The sequence below is a fragment of the Neophocaena asiaeorientalis genome, unplaced genomic scaffold (genome assembly GCF_003031525.2).
Source record: "Neophocaena asiaeorientalis asiaeorientalis breed wild unplaced genomic scaffold, Neophocaena_asiaeorientalis_V1.1 scaffold242, whole genome shotgun sequence".
In the NCBI taxonomy this organism is placed as follows: domain Eukaryota; kingdom Metazoa; phylum Chordata; class Mammalia; order Artiodactyla; family Phocoenidae; genus Neophocaena; species Neophocaena asiaeorientalis.
The window spans coordinates 556,763-575,303 of record NW_020172451.1 but is presented as its reverse complement, the minus strand read 5'-3'; the positions used below and the strand labels follow the sequence as shown (position 1 = coordinate 575,303).

The 18,541-nt window shown below is 50.5% G+C and overlaps 1 protein-coding gene across 1 annotated transcript in view; it reads left to right on the top strand.

Moving 5' to 3' along the window:
* MOV10L1 (Mov10 like RNA helicase 1) overlaps window positions 1–18,541 on the top strand; it is a 44,777-nt gene continuing 26,236 nt past the window's right edge. The window contains exons 1-10 of the mRNA XM_024737495.1: window positions 1–97; window positions 1,725–1,909; window positions 6,669–6,831; window positions 8,102–8,214; window positions 8,637–8,824; window positions 11,762–11,905; window positions 12,158–12,402; window positions 12,788–12,899; window positions 14,204–14,398; window positions 18,310–18,424. Coding sequence (XP_024593263.1) covers window positions 1–97; window positions 1,725–1,909; window positions 6,669–6,831; window positions 8,102–8,214; window positions 8,637–8,824; window positions 11,762–11,905; window positions 12,158–12,402; window positions 12,788–12,899; window positions 14,204–14,398; window positions 18,310–18,424 — 1,557 coding nt within the window. The remainder of the gene's footprint in view (window positions 98–1,724; window positions 1,910–6,668; window positions 6,832–8,101; window positions 8,215–8,636; window positions 8,825–11,761; window positions 11,906–12,157; window positions 12,403–12,787; window positions 12,900–14,203; window positions 14,399–18,309; window positions 18,425–18,541) is intronic.

Genomic DNA, 18,541 nt, shown 5'->3' with positions numbered 1-18,541 from the left:
ATGCTGCGCCTCGCGGGCAAGGTGGTGGGTTTCTTCTGGAGGAGAGCGGAAGAACCCGAGGAGGAGGCCGGGCCGCCGGGGCCCGAGCTTGCAGAAGGTGCCTCGCGGGAAGGGCTGGTACGCGCGGCCCCCTGAGGCCGCCCAGCCAGACGGTGGGCCGGGACTGTGGACGGGCGCGGAGGTGGGGGTGGGGCGGCTGGTGACGTAGTGAGAGCCGCTGAGGCCCTCAAAGCCTGGTTCCTGCGCCTGGTGGGGCGGGAGTGGGGGAGGAGCGTGGTCCGAGCCGGGTCCCAGGGCGTTAGTGTGACGAGGTCGGGATTTGAGAGCTTTTGCTTGTTTTCTAACTCGAAGCTGAGGCGTGTCTGTCCCGTGATGATCTCTTCTTTGCAGTGTAACTTAAACAGCCCTTCTCAGTACGTAATAGCATTTTACGGCTTTTGGGGTCTGTGCCTCCTTGTTTCCGCTTTGTGTTTTCATGCGCCGGGAGCGCCTTGACACGTCGTCCCTGCACGGCTTCCCGTTCTCTCTGTGTCAGTGTCCCTTGCGGTTGTGTGCTTCGACAGCTCTGAAAAGTGTAATCTGGCTGTCTTAAACTGTCATTTTAGAGTCTCGTGGCATCCTCCTCCTGTTTACTTGAAATTGTTTTCGCACCCACCTTCCCGAAGTACAAGCTGTACGTACTTCTGTTTCTGCCACAGCGTCCCTCCCTGCACCCAGAATTACACAGTTGCTTTTCCCCAAGGCTTTTCGCATTTCCTCCCAATTCCTCTTTGCATCTGAGACTTGAACGCCGGGCAGTGATTCTCTAGTTGCCTTCTCTAACCTCTAAAAAGACGAAATTCTCCGCAAGAGAAGCCAGAACGTTAGCCGTGGAGTTACTTGTCAGGGCAGCACGCTAAAAGCCATCTCTGCCCAGAGTTGTTAATGCCTCTTTGCCGCCTGGAGTAAGTCGCTTCGTTCGTCTGCGCGGATCTTGTCTGTTAAATGTGGCCCTTGAACAGCTGTCGGAGTTCCAGCCAGGCTTCCACGGGCTTCCGTGGCTGAGCCGTGCCCCGGGCACTTGGGTGTCTTCTGTGTCTGACAAGGAGCAGACGAGGTGCTGTGCGGACTCGGAGCACGGGTTCTGGCCGGGGTCTCTTGAGCGGATGAGGGCAGGCCCTGCTCTACGCCAGACTTGCCCCCCAGGCCCAGAACGTCTTCCAGCGCCTGCTTTGGTGAAATAACACGGAATCGCCTGACCGTGCTGCTGGTGGTATTGATAACAGCGGTGATGAGGATACATGGTAGCCACTCCCCTGATGCTGCTATAACGCTAACAGCAATTTACGATGCCCCCGGCCTGTGCCAGCCGCTCAGAGGTCTACGCATTGCACGCTTCTGTCACGTAATAACCCTCACGCAGCTCTCGGACAGAGACCATAACTGTCCCCGTTTTACAAGCGAGGACAGGCACGGGGTGGTTAAAGACCTAGCCCAGGGTTCCACAAATGGCTGGGGCAGAGCTGGCCGTCAGATGCAGATGGGCTCTCCCCATCGAGCCCACTGCCTGTGCCCCTGGGAGGAACCTGGGTAGTCTGCCTCTAAAACCCTGCTTTCTGAGCACCCCAGTCTCCAGGGAGGTCGTCAGCCCACAGGGCTCCTAGCCCCACGGATGCTCTGGGGGGCTTAACTGTACTGTGCACTTGATTTGTGGCCAATATAACCTCTCTGTTTACCCGTCTTAGGTGACACCAAGTTGAAAACTGTCCAGGGTGTCGTGACAAGGTACTGCAGCGATTATGGCATGATTGATGATTTGATCTACTTCTCCAATGAGGCTTTGACTAGCAAAGTGCTTCTAAATGTTGGACAGGAAGTTATTGCGGTTGTGGAAGAAAATAAGGTGTCTAACGGACTGAAAGCAATCCGGGTAAGGCCTGAGTTCATGAGGAAGCCTCTCTACACCTTGGGCTTCACGCCGCTGTCCTCCTCTTCAGTTACCTGTCAGAGACAACCTGTAGCTTTATGCCGTGGAGAGAAACACTGTTACCACTTCTGTATCCACTCTTCTAGTCTTTTTAAAAAGTATTGTTAAAAATAACTATTTGGATACTTTGTTATCCAGTTAGCCAAGATAATTAATGAACTCTACTATTCAGCAACTGTTTCTTTAAAAAAATTGTGTTTTTGTGCTCTGATTTCCTGGAAGTATAATTGTTAGTTAGAGAGTATGTGCACATTTAACGTTTTAATGGTTATCATCAAATTATCCTTCAGTAACGCTGCACTAATCACACTCAGGGGCAGGATGAGACACTTGTTACCCACGTTGGCAAAAGGATGTGGACGTTATTGATCTTGGAAATCTGCACCAATCACTTTGAAAAGGGATCTTATAATTTTAATTTGCACTTAAGCCTTAAAGTAGATTAAATTTTCACATTTTTTCTATGAGTTATTTTAGTGTCCTTTTGTCATTTTTTTGTTGGGTTCAACTTTTTAAAATTAAACTTTCTACATTTTGGAAATTAGACTTTTTTAAGCAAAATTATTATATGAAAGTGTTGCAAATGTTTCCCCCCAAGATCATCTTTTGACTTTGTTTTATAAAGTCTCATTTTATGTAGTTAACGTGTCTGTCTTTTCCATGTGGCTCTCGGGCTCTGTACGAATCCTTAGAGAGGCTTTTCCCACTTTTCATTCGACACGCACTCAGGTTTTCCTGTGAAAATTGTTTATGGACATCTAAATGTTTAATTTACCTGGAACTTACTGGATGTACAGACTGAAAGAAGGAGCCAGACGTTTCTTCCCCGGTAGCGCACCAGTCATCCGCTGAGTGGTCCCCTGTTTCCTACTGAGTGGGAAGGTCCCTTTCTCACACACCAGAATCCCATCTGCCTGGGACCCCGCCTGGACCCTGTTGGTTCCCTGTCGGTTCTGATGCCTGCACGTGGCCCACGTGGCACGGTTATGTCCTCAGGTGGCAGGCTGTTTTCTCTCTTCCTCTTCTTTGTGGATGGACTTCTCTGGGCTCTCCCCTCACTGTAGATAAACGTTAGAGTAATCCTGCCATTTCTCCTCCTGGGCTCAGACTCACCCAGACCAGCGCTAAGTGTGTGGATCCATTTAGGTCAAGCGACGTGTGGATCATAGCAGGTCTTCTCCAGCTACAAATTATGTCCGTCCACTTATTTAAGCCTTCCTTTGTGTTCTTTTGTTCACTTCAGTTCTGCAGATTCCTTGTGAAGTTTATTTTTGAGAATTGTAATGTTTTTGTTCCATTATCAATATAATTTTTCTTTGTATTTTCAAATTAATCTTTTTCTTTCCCTCTAGGAAATCTGTTGATTTTTTTTTTGTTATGTAATTTGGTATCTTGCAAATTTACTGAGCTCCACTACTTTTTTAAATGGTCAAGGCATACTTTGTTACCATTACATTTTAGTAAATGCCACCTACCAGCCATGTGTGGCTATTTAAATTTAAATTTATTAAAATTAAATAAAATTTAGAATTAATTCCTCAGTTTCACAAGCCACATTTCAAGCACTGAACGTAGCTGGTGGCACCAAATTGGACGGCGCGAATGTAGAACGTCTGTGTGGTGGCTGAAGGGCCTGCAGGGCCGCTGTGGCCGGGAACGTGCCGCCAACGAGGAACAGACGCTTCCTCCTTGCTCTCCACCTGCACTTGGACTCTGCAGGCCAAGTACTTGCCTTGTTTGTTTTTAGCTCTTCTGGAAGATGCTTGAATCACTTGATTTACCAACATTTAACAGTTTTAACTGACTTCCTTTCTGAAAGTTGTGGAATTGGCTCATTCGCTCTACCCTCTGGATTTGTTTGCTCATTTTTTATTCAGGTTTTTTTATTGTGGTAAAATACGCATAACATAAAATTAATTTTAATTTAAATTTTTTAATGCCATTCAGTGGCACTAAGAACATTCATGTTGTGCGCTCATACCCACTGTCTATTTTCATAACTTTTCATCTTCCCAAATATAAACTCTATACCCATTAAACAGTAATCCACTATTCTACTTTCTGTCTCTATAAATTTGACTATCCTGGGTACCTCACGTAAGTGGAATCGTATGATATTAGTGCTTTTGTGTCTGCCGTATTAGACTTAGTATAATATTTTCAAGGCATATCCGTGTAACATGTATCAGAACTTCATTCCTTACTATGGCTAAATAATATTCCATTGTATGCATAGATTACATTTTGTTTCTCCACTCACCTGTTTATGGGCACTTGCGTTGTTTCTACTTTCTGGCTGTTGTGGATGATGCTGCTGTGAAAAGCACCTTACTGAGTCCCAGTTTTCAATTCTTTTGGGTCTATACCTTGGAGTAGAATTGCATGCTCATATGGTAATCCCATACTTAACTTTTTGAGGGTACGCCAAAATTTCCCCAGTGGCTGCACCATTTTGCATTCCCACCGGCAGCACAGGGGTTCCAGTTTCTCCACATCTCCACCAATGTGAATTATTTTCCCATTTTTTGATAGTAGCCACTCTAGTGGATGTGAAGGGGTGTTTTCTTGTGGTTTTGATTTATATTTCCCTAATAATTAGTGATGTTGAGCATCTTTTCATGTGCTTATTGGTCATTTATATATCTTCTTTGGAGAAATGTCTTTTCAGTTCTTTCGCTTATATTTTAATCAGGTTGTTTATTTTCTTGTTGAGTTGTAGAAGTTTTTTTATATATTCTGGATATTAATCCCATATCAGATATGTGGTTTACAAATATTTCCTCCCATTCTGTGAATTTTTAAACTTTTTCTTAATATCAATAATATCCTTTGATGCACCAAAGTTTTAAATTTTGATGGAGTACAATTTATCCTTTTTTAATAGCCTATGCCTTTGATGTCACACTTAAAAAAATCATTAACTAATCCAAGATCATGAAGATTTTCTCCTGTGATTTCTTCTAAGGGTTTTATAGTTTTAGTTCTTAAATTTAAGTCTGACCCATTTTTGAATTAATTTTTGAATATGGTATTGGATGAGGGTTTGACTTCATTCTTTTGCACGCTGAGAGCCAGTTCTCCCACCACCGTTTTTTGAGAAGACCTTTTCCCTCTTGAAGGGTCCTGGCACCTTTGTTGGCACCTTTGACCAGATATGTGAGGGTTTATTTCTGGGCTCTTTATTTCATTGGTATTTTGTCTGTCTTTACACTCTTTTAATTACTGTAGCTTTGTAGTAAGTTTTTCTCGGTTTTTTTGTTTTGTTTTTGTTTTGTTTTTTACTTTTTTTTTTTTTTTTGGCTGCATTCAGTCTTTGTTGCTGCGCGTGGGCTTTTCTCTGGTTGCGGTGAGCAGGGGCTACTCTTTGTTGCGGTGCATGCGCTTCTCATTGTGGTGGCTTCTCGTTGTGGAGCACGGGCTCTAGGTGTGTGGGCTTCAGTAGTTGTGGCACGTGGGCTCAGTAGTTGTGGCTCGCAGGCTCTAGAGTGCTGGCTCAGTCGCTGTGGCGCATGGGCTGAGTTGCTCTGCGGCATATGGGATCTTCCGGACCAGGGCTTGAACCCATGTCCCCTGCATTGGCAGGTGGATTGTTAACCACTGCACCACCAGGGAAGCCCTTGTAGTAAGTTTTGAAATCAAAAAGTGTGAGTCCTCCAACTTTGCTCTTCCTTTTCAAGATTGCTTTGGCTATTCAGCATTACTCGAGATTCCATGTGAATTCTGGAATGGGTTTTTCTATTTCTGCAAAAAATATCATTGGGATTTTGATAGAGATTGCATTGAATCCATAGATCGCTTTGGGTAGTATTGATGTCTTAATGTTAATCCGTGAATGTGAGATGTGTTTCCATTTATTTGTGTCTTTTCTGACTGCTTGCAGCCACATTTTATAGTTTTCAGTGTACAGGTCTTCCACCTCCTTGGTTAAATTTATTCCTAAGTGTTTTATTCTTTTTGATGCTATCATAAATGGAATTGTTTTCTCAGTTGCCTTTTTTAAATTGTTCATTGCAAGTGTATACAAATACGACTGATTTTTGTATATTGATTTCATATGCTGGAACTTTGCTGAATTCATTTATTAGCTCTAAGAGGTGTTTTGTAGATTTTTTAGCGTTTTCTGTAAGATCATGTCATCTATAAATAGATAATTTACTTCTTCCTTTCCAATTTGGATATTAAAATTTCTTCTTCTTGCCTAATTGCTCTGGCTGGGACTTCCAGTATTATGTTGAACAGAAGTGGTGAAAACAGGCATCCTTGCCTTGTTCCTTATCCTCGGGGGAAAGCTTTCAGTCTCTCACCACTGAGTGTCATGTGAGCTGTGGGTTTTTCACATGTGGCCTTTATCCTATTGAGGAAGTTCCAGTCTCTTCCTATTGGATTGAGTGTTTTTATCGTGTAAAGGTGTTGAGTTATGTCAGATGCTTTTTCTGTATCAGCTGAGATGATCATATATTTTTTCCTTTGTTCTACCAGTGTGCTGGATGGTACTGACTGATTTTCATTTGTTGAACCACGTTTGCATTCTGGGGTAAACCCCCCTCCATCGTGGTGGGGGCGTTTCTTATGCAGCTGCATTCAGTTTGCCAGTATTTCATTGAGGATTTTTGCCTCAGTGTTCATAAGGGGGTCTTGGCCAGAGGTTTGCTTTCCTTGGAGTCCTCAGTATGTCTTAAGTAGCAGTTTGCCTGTCTTGCAGGTGGAAGCCGTCTCAGATAAATGGGAAGACAACAGCAAGAGCCACGGCAGAGGGCTCTCCGACTCCAGCACCCGAGTGCTGGTCGGCTGCGTGACCTCGCTGATGGACGGCGCCGGCTACATCAACCAGACCACGTACTTCTCCCTGGAGAGTGTGTGTGAAGGTACACGGGATGCGTTTCTGCTTCATGTTTAAAATTAGGTTTTGTGGGGTTTTTTTTTTTTTAATGTTCATAACGAGATTTGTGATGGACCAGGGACCGGTTTTCATCTGCCAGGTCCTCAGAGTGTTGCCCTTAAAGCCTCTGCCCAACATCTGGTTCCTCCTGTCTGGATCTCATCCCAGACCTTTGACATCCCACCCCACCCTGAGGCTGGAGCTCTTTACCCCAGATGCCCCCCTGCTCTGCCCGCAGGCCTGCCCTGTATGGACCAGCCAGCCTTGCCCTTTCCCTTCTGGTCTGTTTGTTTGAGCAGTGGCTTTGCTGTGGGTGCTCTGTAGCTGGGTTGCCTTTGTGCGTCTGTCAGTCTGCCTAAAACACCCACCGACCTGGAAGCTGGTGCTTCAGGAGCTTTGCCTCCAGTGGCTTTGTGCCGCTGCTGCGTAGCAGTGTCCGCAGGTGGTTGGGCTGCTGTGTGCTCGTCACCAGCTTTCTTGAGAAACAAACTCCATATTTCATTAGGCACTGTTGTTTTTTGAGCTTAACTGCTGCAAAAATGTTTATTACGAAACAACCAAAAGGTTATCACCGGTTGTGGCTACACCGCGTGCCACGCCCAACCTGTCCAGACCACTCTCTCCCCGCTTCACGTCAGGACGGCTTGGCTGCCACCTCACGTCACTGCCCCTGCCGTTTCCCCGCTTTCCCGGCCACCCTACCAGCTCCCTGGCACACCGAGGGGCTCCCTCTCCTGAGCTGGGATACCCGTAGCCACCCAGGCCTCAGGTGTGAGCACATCTCCCTGTGTCACCGTGCTCCCTGGGTGTCCCTGATGGGGAGGGCACTCACAGTGTCTGCAAGGAGCTGGCAGAGGAGTGCCACACGCACCCGGACCTCCTGGGGCCAGGGCTGTGGGTAGAGGGCTGCCGTTCTGCCCACTTGGTTGCAGTTGTTGATGACACTTCGTTATGTTTTTCTTTGTTTGAACTTTGGGGAGTATCTGAAATCAGATGGGGTCCAGAGACTGTGCAGACCAGGTCCCCTGCCCTTGCCTTGTAGGCAGGAAGACAGGTTGGCCTGTAACAGCCTCTGCTTCGTTGGCGTGGGTAAATCTGGAAGAGAATCCAGGTGGATACGCTGGTTCCTAACAGGAACAGAGAGCACCTTTCTCAACCAGTCATGTGTGTCTCAGAGCAGAAACATAACTGCAGAGTGAATTGTACACTTTGATGTTGCATCACCAAGTAACATGCCCGGTTTCCCTGCCTTGGAGGTTTCAAGCCTTGCAAGGGGGACTGGGTGGAGGCCGAGTACTGGATCCGGCCGGGCACGTGGAGCAGTGAGGCCATCTCGGTGAAGCCACTGAGGTACAAGCGCGTGGACCGGGTAGGTGCTGAGCCTCGAGCGGCCCGGGGTCCTGGGTGCGATGGGAGGTCAGGATAAATGAGGGTCCGTCTCGGGCAGAGAAGACCCTGATGTCTTAACCGAGGTCACCGGCGGCCGGCCTGCACACTCACATAGTTAAATTCTAGGTCACGAAGGGACGAGGAGTGTTAAAGCGTCTGATGGTGGGGATGCGTGGAGTGGGGTGTGGGCTCTGCCCTCGCTCGTAGCGACGGCTGTGGTCTGGGGAGTGGGGACTGGAACAGAGGAGGGAGTTGAGGTTGCGGGTGGAGGTGTGTGCTGGGCCCCGCTCCCTGCCTGGCCGGTCCCGCTGGGGGCATTGCTCCTCCTCCGAGACCAGGCCTGAGCCTCACTGGCTGCGGCAGCCCCGTGCACACTGCCAGCGTCTGGTGCTGTGCTTGCAGGTCTGCGTGTCCAGCCTCTGTGGGAGGAACGGGGTGATCAACGACTACATCTTTTTCTCCCTGGACTCCCTGAAGCTCCCGGAAGGCTACGTGCCACAGAGGCACGACGTGGTCAGCGCAGTGGTGGTGGAGAGCAGCCAGTCGTGCTACACGTGGAGGGCCCTGTGCGTGACCCCAGTGCAGAGGCGGTGAGGAGGCGGCGGCTCGGGGGGCGGGGGCCTGGGGTGCGTCTGAGAGCCGGTTGAACAAGGCAGGTAGCAGACCGTCCAGGCCCTGAGCTGGCGGGGCTGGAGGGAGAGCCCTCCTGGGGGCTGGGGGTCCTCACAGCTGCCTGAAGGCTGAGTGAGAGGCTGCCTCTCGATCCTGGAGCTCATGGTGATGATCTCCATATTTTCGTGGGCTTTGTGTGTTGTGTTCTTTCACATGTTGGCATTTTGTAGAACACGTTGGACGTGGTCAGTTCTTTGTTTTATTTTGGCTATGCCAGTTGCGTCACGCATGCAGTACCTAGTTCCCCAACCAGGGATCGAACCCGGACCCTCTGCATTGGGAACGTGGAGTCTTACTCACTGGACCACCAGGGAAGTCCTGGTCGGTTCTTAGAATGACTGAATTTCCTGTATCTGGCTCTTCCTTCCGTGCGCCCGTGACTTCGTGCCTCCAACACGCGTGTTTATGCAGCACGGCAGGCCTCCCGAGCTCCCGCCCCGTCTCTGCTGCGCTCTCCGTAGTGCTCGTCTTAGGGAGCTCGTTACGTGGTTTCTGAAGTCATTCTGTTTATTGTCTGATCTTCTCAGCGGAGCAGATTGCTTGCAGGGAGGAGTGTCTCATGAGCCACAGGACAGGCAGGCAGGGGAGCCCCATCTCAGGAGGACTGAGCTGCCTGGCACAGCTGGGAGGGATGTGCTGGGGGCGGGGTGTGGGCAGAAGGGGAACGTGGTGAGGTGGGCCCTGCCGTGACCAGGCTGTCTGGTGGACACGGCCTCCTGCCCCACGGGACCTGCTCTCCTTTTGGAGAATGACTCTGCCCGTCCTTGGAACAGCGAAGTGCGGGAGATGCATACCCCTGCCCCCTCCACCGGGAAGGCCCAGGAGGCCCGGGAGTTCTGGCTTCAGTCCGTCTGATGGGCCCAGGGATGTGAGGATGTGAGGCCAAGCAGGCGCTTGTTTGCCAGGCATCTGTGCCGGGATCTTGGAGGCCGAACCGGGGCCTCGGCTCCCTGCTGGCTCTGTGATCCTGCTGGCCGTCGGCCCTGCCCACATTAGGTATCGTCACTCGGAACCTTCTGCCACTTTAAGAGAGCTCCGTGTTGTTGGGACGCGGGCTTCCTGATCGTTGTCTTCACAGCACAGTTAACTGGGCTCCTGATGGCCGTGGGCAGGGGCGGATCGTGGGAGGGCAGCCAGGACTGGTGCAAGCTGGCCATCCAAGAGAAGCAGCTGCCATCTCATCCGCAGGGCCGGCGTGTTCGTCAGAAGGGAGTCTGGGTCCCTGTTGCCCTGTCTGTCTGATTCTTCGCAGCACTTCCCTTAACCTGCTCTGTGACTCACCGTGTTTCCAGAGGACCCGCGTCTGCCGAATGGAGTGGGTGGGGGCAGGAGCGGGGGGCTCCCTGGCAGTGGGCGGTGAGCTTCGGGTGAGCCTCCCCTGGTGGCCCGGCTGCAGTGGACTCTGGCCCCTCCAGTGAGGGGAGCTGGTCCCCGTAAGGGTGACCAGTCGGGCCCTTCCCCTGAGCTCCACGCGTCTGCCTCGAGCAGCCGTCTTCACGGGGCCAGGGAAGTCGTCACACCTTCATTTGCAGACACTGGCCGTGAGCCATCCCCAGCTCCTGTGCAGCCCCTCATCGTCCCCCCGTCAGTGCGGGGCTGGGGTGAGCGGTGGAGGGGTCGCTGGCCCGGTAAGCAGTCAGGCCCCGCATCCTGTCCACCCAGCAGATGCCCCGTATGCTGTGGTCCCTGTGCTACATCCTGACCGTGGTTTCCTCCCGTCCTGGTCCCGGCTCCACGGCGTTGGCCCCAAGTGGAGGATGCTGCCCTGCACTCGGACGCACCGTCCGGCTGCCCGCTCAAGGGTCTGAAGGACAGCGAAGTGTCGTGTGCAAAGCAGGGACCTGCACTCCTCCGGGCCAGGCCTGTAGCGGCGTCCAGCATCCCCCCTCCAGGCTCCGGGTGGGTTCCGCCCAGAACCCACAGGGGGCTCCTGACTCCCGTCTTGGTGCTCCCCTGCCTGCCCGTAAGCCGCTACGGCTGGCCGTCTGCCAGGACAGATGACCGCTCCCATGGCCGCCCCAGGCGGGGGCTGAGGGATGGCTGTCCGATCTCGGGGCGGCCCTGGCCGTGTGGATGAGGAGAGGAAGGTGGGGAGCGCGGGGCGGGCAGGGCCGTGTGGCCAGCAGAGAGTTAAGGGGGGCTGGCTGAGAGGGCGTGGCTGCTGTGGTGGAGGGTGTCTCTGGGTGGGTGAGTGCACAGGGACCAGGTGTGAAGGAGCCTGTTTCCAGATGGCACTACGGGAGGGTCAGGGAGGGCAGGAAGGAGCTGAGGGTGAGCGGTGGGCACAGCTCCCGGGCTTCATGGCAGCGTCAGGAGGACAGAGGGGGACGAATGGTCCTCCTCACGGGAGGGTGGAATCTGCTCATTTTCTAAAGATAAAAATTCTCATTTAATTAGTTTCAAATATTTTGAAGCCACACTCTTTTTCCAACGAAAGCTTAGTAGTGGGTCCCTGACGAGCAAAGCCCCTCGCGGCAGCTGGGGAGGGTCTGGGGAGGAGCACTGAACACCCTTCCCTCTGTGACCAGGGCTGGGGGGTGCGGGGGCGAGGAGTCCCGGGGCTCGGGGGGTGCACAGCTGGCGAAGGCCGCCCGTGTTCTCAGATCCCCAGAGCTCCCACCAGGGCCCTCCTCTCCTCTGGATTCAGCAGGGCTTGTTTCTTCTTCAGGGTGATCTGCTGTCTTACTCAGAAGTTCTAAGTGTCATCCTTACTTGGTCGCCTCTTTGGGGTTGGCCCCTTATCCCCTCGCCCTGTGGTTGGTGCGGCCCGGAAGGGCAGGGAAGGCAGGTGGGGCCTCAGGACGCACCGCCCGCCCACGCTGACCCCGACACTGTCCTGTGGCTGCTTTATCCAGGGGCACCTCTGCGGTCCAGGAGGCTGCTGACGAGGCCTGTGGAGCCCTTTTACTGAAAAACAAAGGTGACATTGAAGTCACGAGGATGACAAATTTTGGAACGCTGAAAGAAGGAGAAAGCAAAAATGTGGTGATCTGGATAGAGTAAGTTTGCCACTCAAACAGAAGTACAAACTGTGATTTAAGAATTTCTGTAGAACCGATTTTATTTTGCTTGCTTGTTTTTTCCGTTATGTATATCTTTCTAGATTTTCCACCCTGAAATAGCCTTTTTACTTATACTCATAAAAGTATTTGCAATTGCCATTCACTAGTTACACTGAATTCTGTTTTATGGTAACAGTATTTTAGCTTTAGAAATCCTATCTCTGTTCATGGCTAATTTTCCTTTTCCAGGAATAAAGGAGACATTCCTCAAAACTTAGTCAGCTGCAAGTTGGGTGGCTGGGATAAAGCTAAACAGTTCAGATTTCAGATGCTGGATAAAATCCAGACGTGCCCCGAAGTGTCTCTTGTTTCCGTTCCTGAGAAGGAGAAGAATTTTGCGGATGAAAATATTAACTCATTAGACAGCTGCAGGAAAAACAAAACCTATCAGACATTGGAGAGCAGTCTGGTGAACAACAGAGAAGCCTCTCCAGGTAGACGTTTCAGCTGTTTGCCATTGGATCAGCTGCGCGAGCCCTGTCGGGTCCGGGAGCTGGTGCAGCTGCTCCAGGGTCTGGGCAGGCTAGTGGCAGTGTTTACCCTGTGGGCTCTTTGGTCTGGACCCTTCTCTGATACTTGGGGCTAAAACAGCTGGAGAAATGCCCGGCGTGCTTTACACGAGCTGCTTCGTGCTTTACACGAGCTGCTTCCTGCAATGATTCTAAATTAGGAAGAGGATGCCTGCAGCCCCCTTGCCTGTCGCTCACCTGTCGGGGGCTTCGGCCACTCGTCTGTGTGCGATAGTCCCTTCCACCAGCACCACCACTGTCAGAACAGTTCACGTTTGGTCTAATTTTGGATTTAAATTTCATCTCCCAGATGACTATGCCTGTAAAGGAGAAAAGGAGAAGGATGTGTCACAGAAGCCCGAACCTGGTGGGCTCATCCCTCCAGGTGGAAAAACCCTGATCGTGGTTACCTGTGATGCAAAGTACGTGGCTGGAGGGTATGGAGGGAGTTGACTTCGCAGGCATCTGCGCGTTTGTCTTGTTCGGTTTCACTTATGGTACTTATAGGTTGGATGTAAAAAGTATGGGTAACTATTTTGATGGGACGAAATCACAAGGAAAAGCGCTAGTGGAGAAAGTGGCTTGAGTAAGGGTACCCCCGCTGACTCCTGACTACAGAGGACGGGCACGGCCAAGCCCCCACAGCCTTGGGAAGCCGGGGCCCCGAGGCCCCTGCTGCTGCTCCCCAGGCCTGGCCTCAGCTCGGCCCTGAGACCTGCCTGCCCTTCTCCCTCCACCCGGGCAGCCCAGCCAGACACAGGCTCCCGAGCCCTCGTGGGCCCTTCCCTCTCCTGCCTCCTTCCCCGTGTCCAGAACCCCCGGCTCTGCCTGCTGGTCCCCTGTCAGCTGGGTGCTTTGGTGCAGTCCTTCTCCCCTCCCTCATCTCATCTACACTTGGTGATTTAAAATTTGTCAGAGGGTGGCTCTGATTAAATCAGCGCCTTGCTTCACGCCACGGGTGACGCTTTGAGCCAAGGGCAGTCCTCGAGTCAGTGGTTGGTGATGCAGCCCCCGTGGTGCCTCCATAACATGTGACAGTGGGGCCGGGACTCGAGCAGCAGCGGAAAGTGGGCAGAAGGCAGAGTGGGAGGTGGTGTCTCTGGTCACGTTACACAGCTCTGATTTAAACTTGGGAGTACTAGAAATATTGTTTCCATTCTTAAGCGTGAGAATTACAGACAATACCATTTCAAGTGTGTGATTTTAGCTTGGGAAAATGTTAGCATTGCTTATTTTAGAACGTCCATTTTTTCCCTCTAAAAGAATTATTAAAAGCTAAGGGTGGGCTTACCTGGTGGCACAGTGGTTAAGAATCCACCTGCCAGTGCAGGAGACACGGGTTCAAGCCCTGGTCCGGGAAGATCCCATGTGCCGCGGAGCAACTAAGCCCGTGCACCACAACTACTGAGCCCTCGTGCCACAGCTACTGAAGCCCGTGCGCCTAGAACCCATGCTCTGCAACAACAGAAGACACCGCAATGAGAAACCCATGCACCACAACGAAGGGTAGCCACCGCTCGCCACAACTAGAGAAAGCCCACGCACAGCAACGAAGACCCAACACAGACAAAAATAAAGAAATAAATTAATTTTAAATTAATAATAAAAAAGCTAAGGGTGACTGGTTTGCTAGCTCTGTGACTTTCCCTGTGTGAACGAAGGGAGATTGTGTTGAACCTGCCTCTATTACTTACGACTCACACTAAACTGTGTCTTGTTTCTCCAGGAATTCTGGCCGCTGCAAGGAGCTCCTTCTGCTTTGCTTCTCCAATTTCATAATCGGGCGATTCCTTGAAGTGAACGTCGTAAGTGAGGAGGAATCACTGATAGCTGTCCGAGAACCCTTTTCATGGAAGAAGTCTAAAAGTTCCCAAGTGTTAGCTTCCACCAAAACTACAGTTGTCGTGACCATGCAGAAAAGGTACCATGAGCAGACGACAATGCAAGCCCAGATCTTGGGCTCACGGTGTGAGGGATGCACGTAGCTGCTGTTGTCGGAGGGAGGTGGACATCCTGGATAAAGGGGTGCAGCTGAGGCCCAGCGCCCACCATTGTCCTGGGGACACGCTGTGAGGGCGGTGGGGGCGGTGGGGGCTGCAGCACCCCAGCTAGTCTCAAGGTGACTCACAGTGCAGGATGTGATTTGACCCTTGCCCTCGGCTCCTGCCACCTTTCGTGTTCCCATCAGCCCAGCCCGCCCACCTCCCGAGACAGCCCGTGTCCCACGTGGGCACCCAGGGCACCAAGCAGCGAGGGGTCAGTGAGACGTGGTTGGCATGGCTTTCGAGGGCCATTCACAGCACCCGAGTGTCGCTTGTCGAGGGCAGGAGGGTTGCTTGGCTGTTTGAAGCCCATCTGAAGATGTGACACCTTTGAAAAATGAAATTAAGAAAAAGCATGTAATCTGCTAGTGACGCGTGGCTGGGGGCTTGGGGACGACCTGACTGTATCTGGGGTGTCGTCTGGAGAAAGTGCCGCGCGTCCACGCTTTCTCGTCTCCAGTTATAAATCCCAAAAGCTCTGAAAAGCAGATTTTGCTTTTTTAAGTTAGGTGCCAAAAAATCATGACCTATAGGCTGGAGGACATTCCACGACTTAGTCGTGTGGACACGCCCCCTCAGCTGCTGCCCAGAACTCACTGGGATGGCACATGCTGTTTTTCTGTGGTGGGAAGTCCTGAATCTCAGATCACATCTGACCTGGGAACAATTGAAGGTAAGGTGCTGTGGGCTTCCACTAATTCGTGGGCTGAAGGGAAATCTGTTCAAGTATTGTGTGCTTATTGACCTTTGGGGTTAGACCATTGTTTGAATCCCAGCACTGCCACCCGGAAGCTGTGCCATCTCAGGCCAGTTTCTCAACCTCTCTGAGCCTTAGTTTCATTTGTAAAGTGCTAGCCCCCCCCCCGCCCCACACGTGCCATTTCTGGCACTGAGCAGTCAACAGCGATCAGTAAGAACAGTCATTGGGCGTGTAAACAGTAGTTGAGTGGCTCTAGGGATGGAACCTGAACACAGGAGCAAGAAGGCACGTGGCCTGTGGGCGGCAGGTCCACATGGCTGGACTCCAGTTACAGGAGCTTTTAAGAACCTCTGGCTGTCGTTTAGTGGTGCACCAAGCGGCTTTCCCATTACAGTTTGGCTTAACTAGAGGAGTGAAATAGAGCAACAGCACAAGTATTTAATCCTCTGGTAAGTTTTTCCCCATTGAACATTAATACATTGTCACTGTACAGGAGCGTCCCTAAAGCGAACACTCAGGACTTCCCTGGTGGCACAGTGGTTAAGAATCCGCCTGCCAATGCAGGGGACATTGATCCGATCCCTGGTCCGGGAAGATCCCACATGCCGCGGAGCAGCTAAGCCCGTGCGCCACAACTACTGAGCCTGCACTCTAGAGCCCGCAAGCCACAGCTACTGAGCCTGCATGCCACAACTACTGAAGCCTGCATGCCTGGAGCCCGTGCTCCGCAACAAGAGAAGCCACTGCAATGAGAAGCCTGCGCACCGCAACGAAGACACAACACAGCCAAAAATAAATTAAAAAAAAGAAAATGCAAGTAATCCATATTTAGAAAAAAAAGAGAGAGCACTGGGACACCATCAAATGGGTCCCAGAGGAGAAGAGAGAGGGAAAGGGGCAGAGAACATACATGAAGACATAACAGCTGAAAACTTCCCTAACCTGGGAAAGGAAACAAGACATCCAGGTCCAGGACGCAGAGAGTCCCAAACAGGATCAACCCAAAGAAGACCATGCTAAGACCCATTGTAATTAAAAAGGCAAAAATTAAAGATAGAGGACATTAAAAGCAGCACATTAGGTACAAGGGAACTCCTATAAGACAATCCGCTGACTTTTCAGCAGAAACTCTGCAGGCTAGAAGGGAGTAGCATGATATATTTAAAGTGATGAAAGGGAAAAACCTACACCCAAGAATATTCTACCCAGCAAGGCTCTCATTCAGATTTGATGGAGAAATTAAAAGCTTTACAGACAAGCAAAAGCTGAAAGAATTCAGAGTCACCAAACCAGCTTTACCAGAAATGATAAAGGGACTTCTTTTAGCCAAAAAGAAAAGACCACAACTACATACATAAAAATTATGAAAGAAAAGGCTTATAGGAAAAGGGAAATATACAGTAAAGGTAGTAAAGCCAGCCTCGTATAAGGCTAGTAATAAGGTTGAAAGACAAAAGTAGTAAAATCATATATATCCGCAATAAGGAGTTTAGGAATACACAGAACAAAAAGATGTCAAATATGATGTCAAAAGCAATAATCATGGGGCTTCCCTGGTGGCACAGTGGTTAAGAATCCACCTGCCAATGCAGGGGACACGGGTTTGAGCCCTGCTACAGGAAGATCCCACAGCCGCGGAGCAACGAAGCCCATGCGCCACAACTACTGAGCCTGTGCCCTAAAGCCTGTGAGCCACATCTACTGAAGCCCGCGCACCTAGAGCCCGTGCTCCGCAACAAGAGAAGCCACCGTAATGAGAAGCCTGTGCACTGCAACGAAGAGTAGCCCCTGCTTTCCGCAACTGGAGAAAGCCCGCATGTAGCAACAAAGACCCACCACAGCCAAAAATAAAAATAATTTAAAAAAAAACAATAATCATGATGGGAGGAGAGTAAAAATGCAGGGTTGTTAAAAATGCATTTGAACTTGAGAGCAGCAACCTCAGTAACCATAGACGGATGAATGGATGGATGAATAGATGATGACGGATAGATGGAGGGATAGATGGCTATGCACATTGTGGGGAATATAGCCAATAACAAGGTAATATATTTGCGTGGCAACATCGTAACTATGCTTACTGTGATGATCATTTTGAAATGTACAGAAATATCAAATCACCGTGTTGTGTAATAGGGAATAACAGTGTTGTAGATCGATTATACTTCAAAAACAAGCTTACAGAAAAAGAGATGAGATTTGTGGTCACCGGAGGTGGGGTTTGGCGGGGGGAATTGGATGAAGGGGGTCAGAAGGTACAAACCTCCAGCTATAAGATGAATAAGTACTAGGGATATAATGTACAGCGTGACACATGTAATGAACACGGACGGCTGTATGTTATACGTGGAAGGTGTCAAGAGAGTGATCCTGGGCGTTCCCGTCACAAGGAGATAGTTTTTTCTCTCTTTAGTTTTGTATCCATGTGAGAAGGTGGGTGGTCACTACACTTACCGTGGTCATTATTTCATGATGCATGTAAGTCAGATCATTATGCTGCCCACCTTAAATGTCTACAGTGCTGTCGGCAGTTACACGTCCGTGAAACTGGAAGGAAAAAAATAAAGCATAAGAGTTGAGCTTAGGGCTTCCCTGGTGGTGCAGTGGTTGAGAGTCCGCCTGCCGATGCAGGGGACACGGGTTCGTGCCCCGGTCCGGGAAGATCCCACATGCCGCGGAGCGGCTGGGCCCGTGAGCCATGGCCGCTGAGCCTGTGCATCCGGAGCCTGTGCTCCGCAACGGGAGAGGCCACAACAGTGAGAGGCCCGCGTACCGCAAAAAAAAAAAAAAAAAAAAAGAGTTGAGCTTATTGGAAGCTTGGAAACAGTGTTTTCAAGCTCACTGGTCCCAGGGGCTTTTGGGAGTTTGGCATGTTCTTCTGCTGGAGGCAAAGCAGCTCCCGGGAGAGCGGCCCCAAAGCTAAACAGCACTTTGCAAACCACTGCCTGAGGCCAGCAGTTCACGTACCAGTTGTTTTTGGTGATTGAACCTCTGTCTTCCTGAAATAGGAAAGGATGTTTAAGTGGAAACGTCTGGGGTGAAGTACCTGGTGCTGAAGGGTTGTTTCTAACTTGCGAATCTCCTTTTAAGGAACCTGAGACGACAGCTTCCGAGTTTTCTCCCGCAGTACCCGATACCAGACAGGCTTAAAGAATGCGTGGGGCAGAAAATCGACATCCTGACCTTTCAGCCGCTACTCGCAGAGGTAGGAAAAGTGTCTCACGTGAAGTACTGATTCTTCACCACACTCGAGTTGTTTTCTGAACAAACTCAGGGTGAACCTTTGTTGGGTTCAGCCCTGGTGTGGGCTGTGTTCACCCCG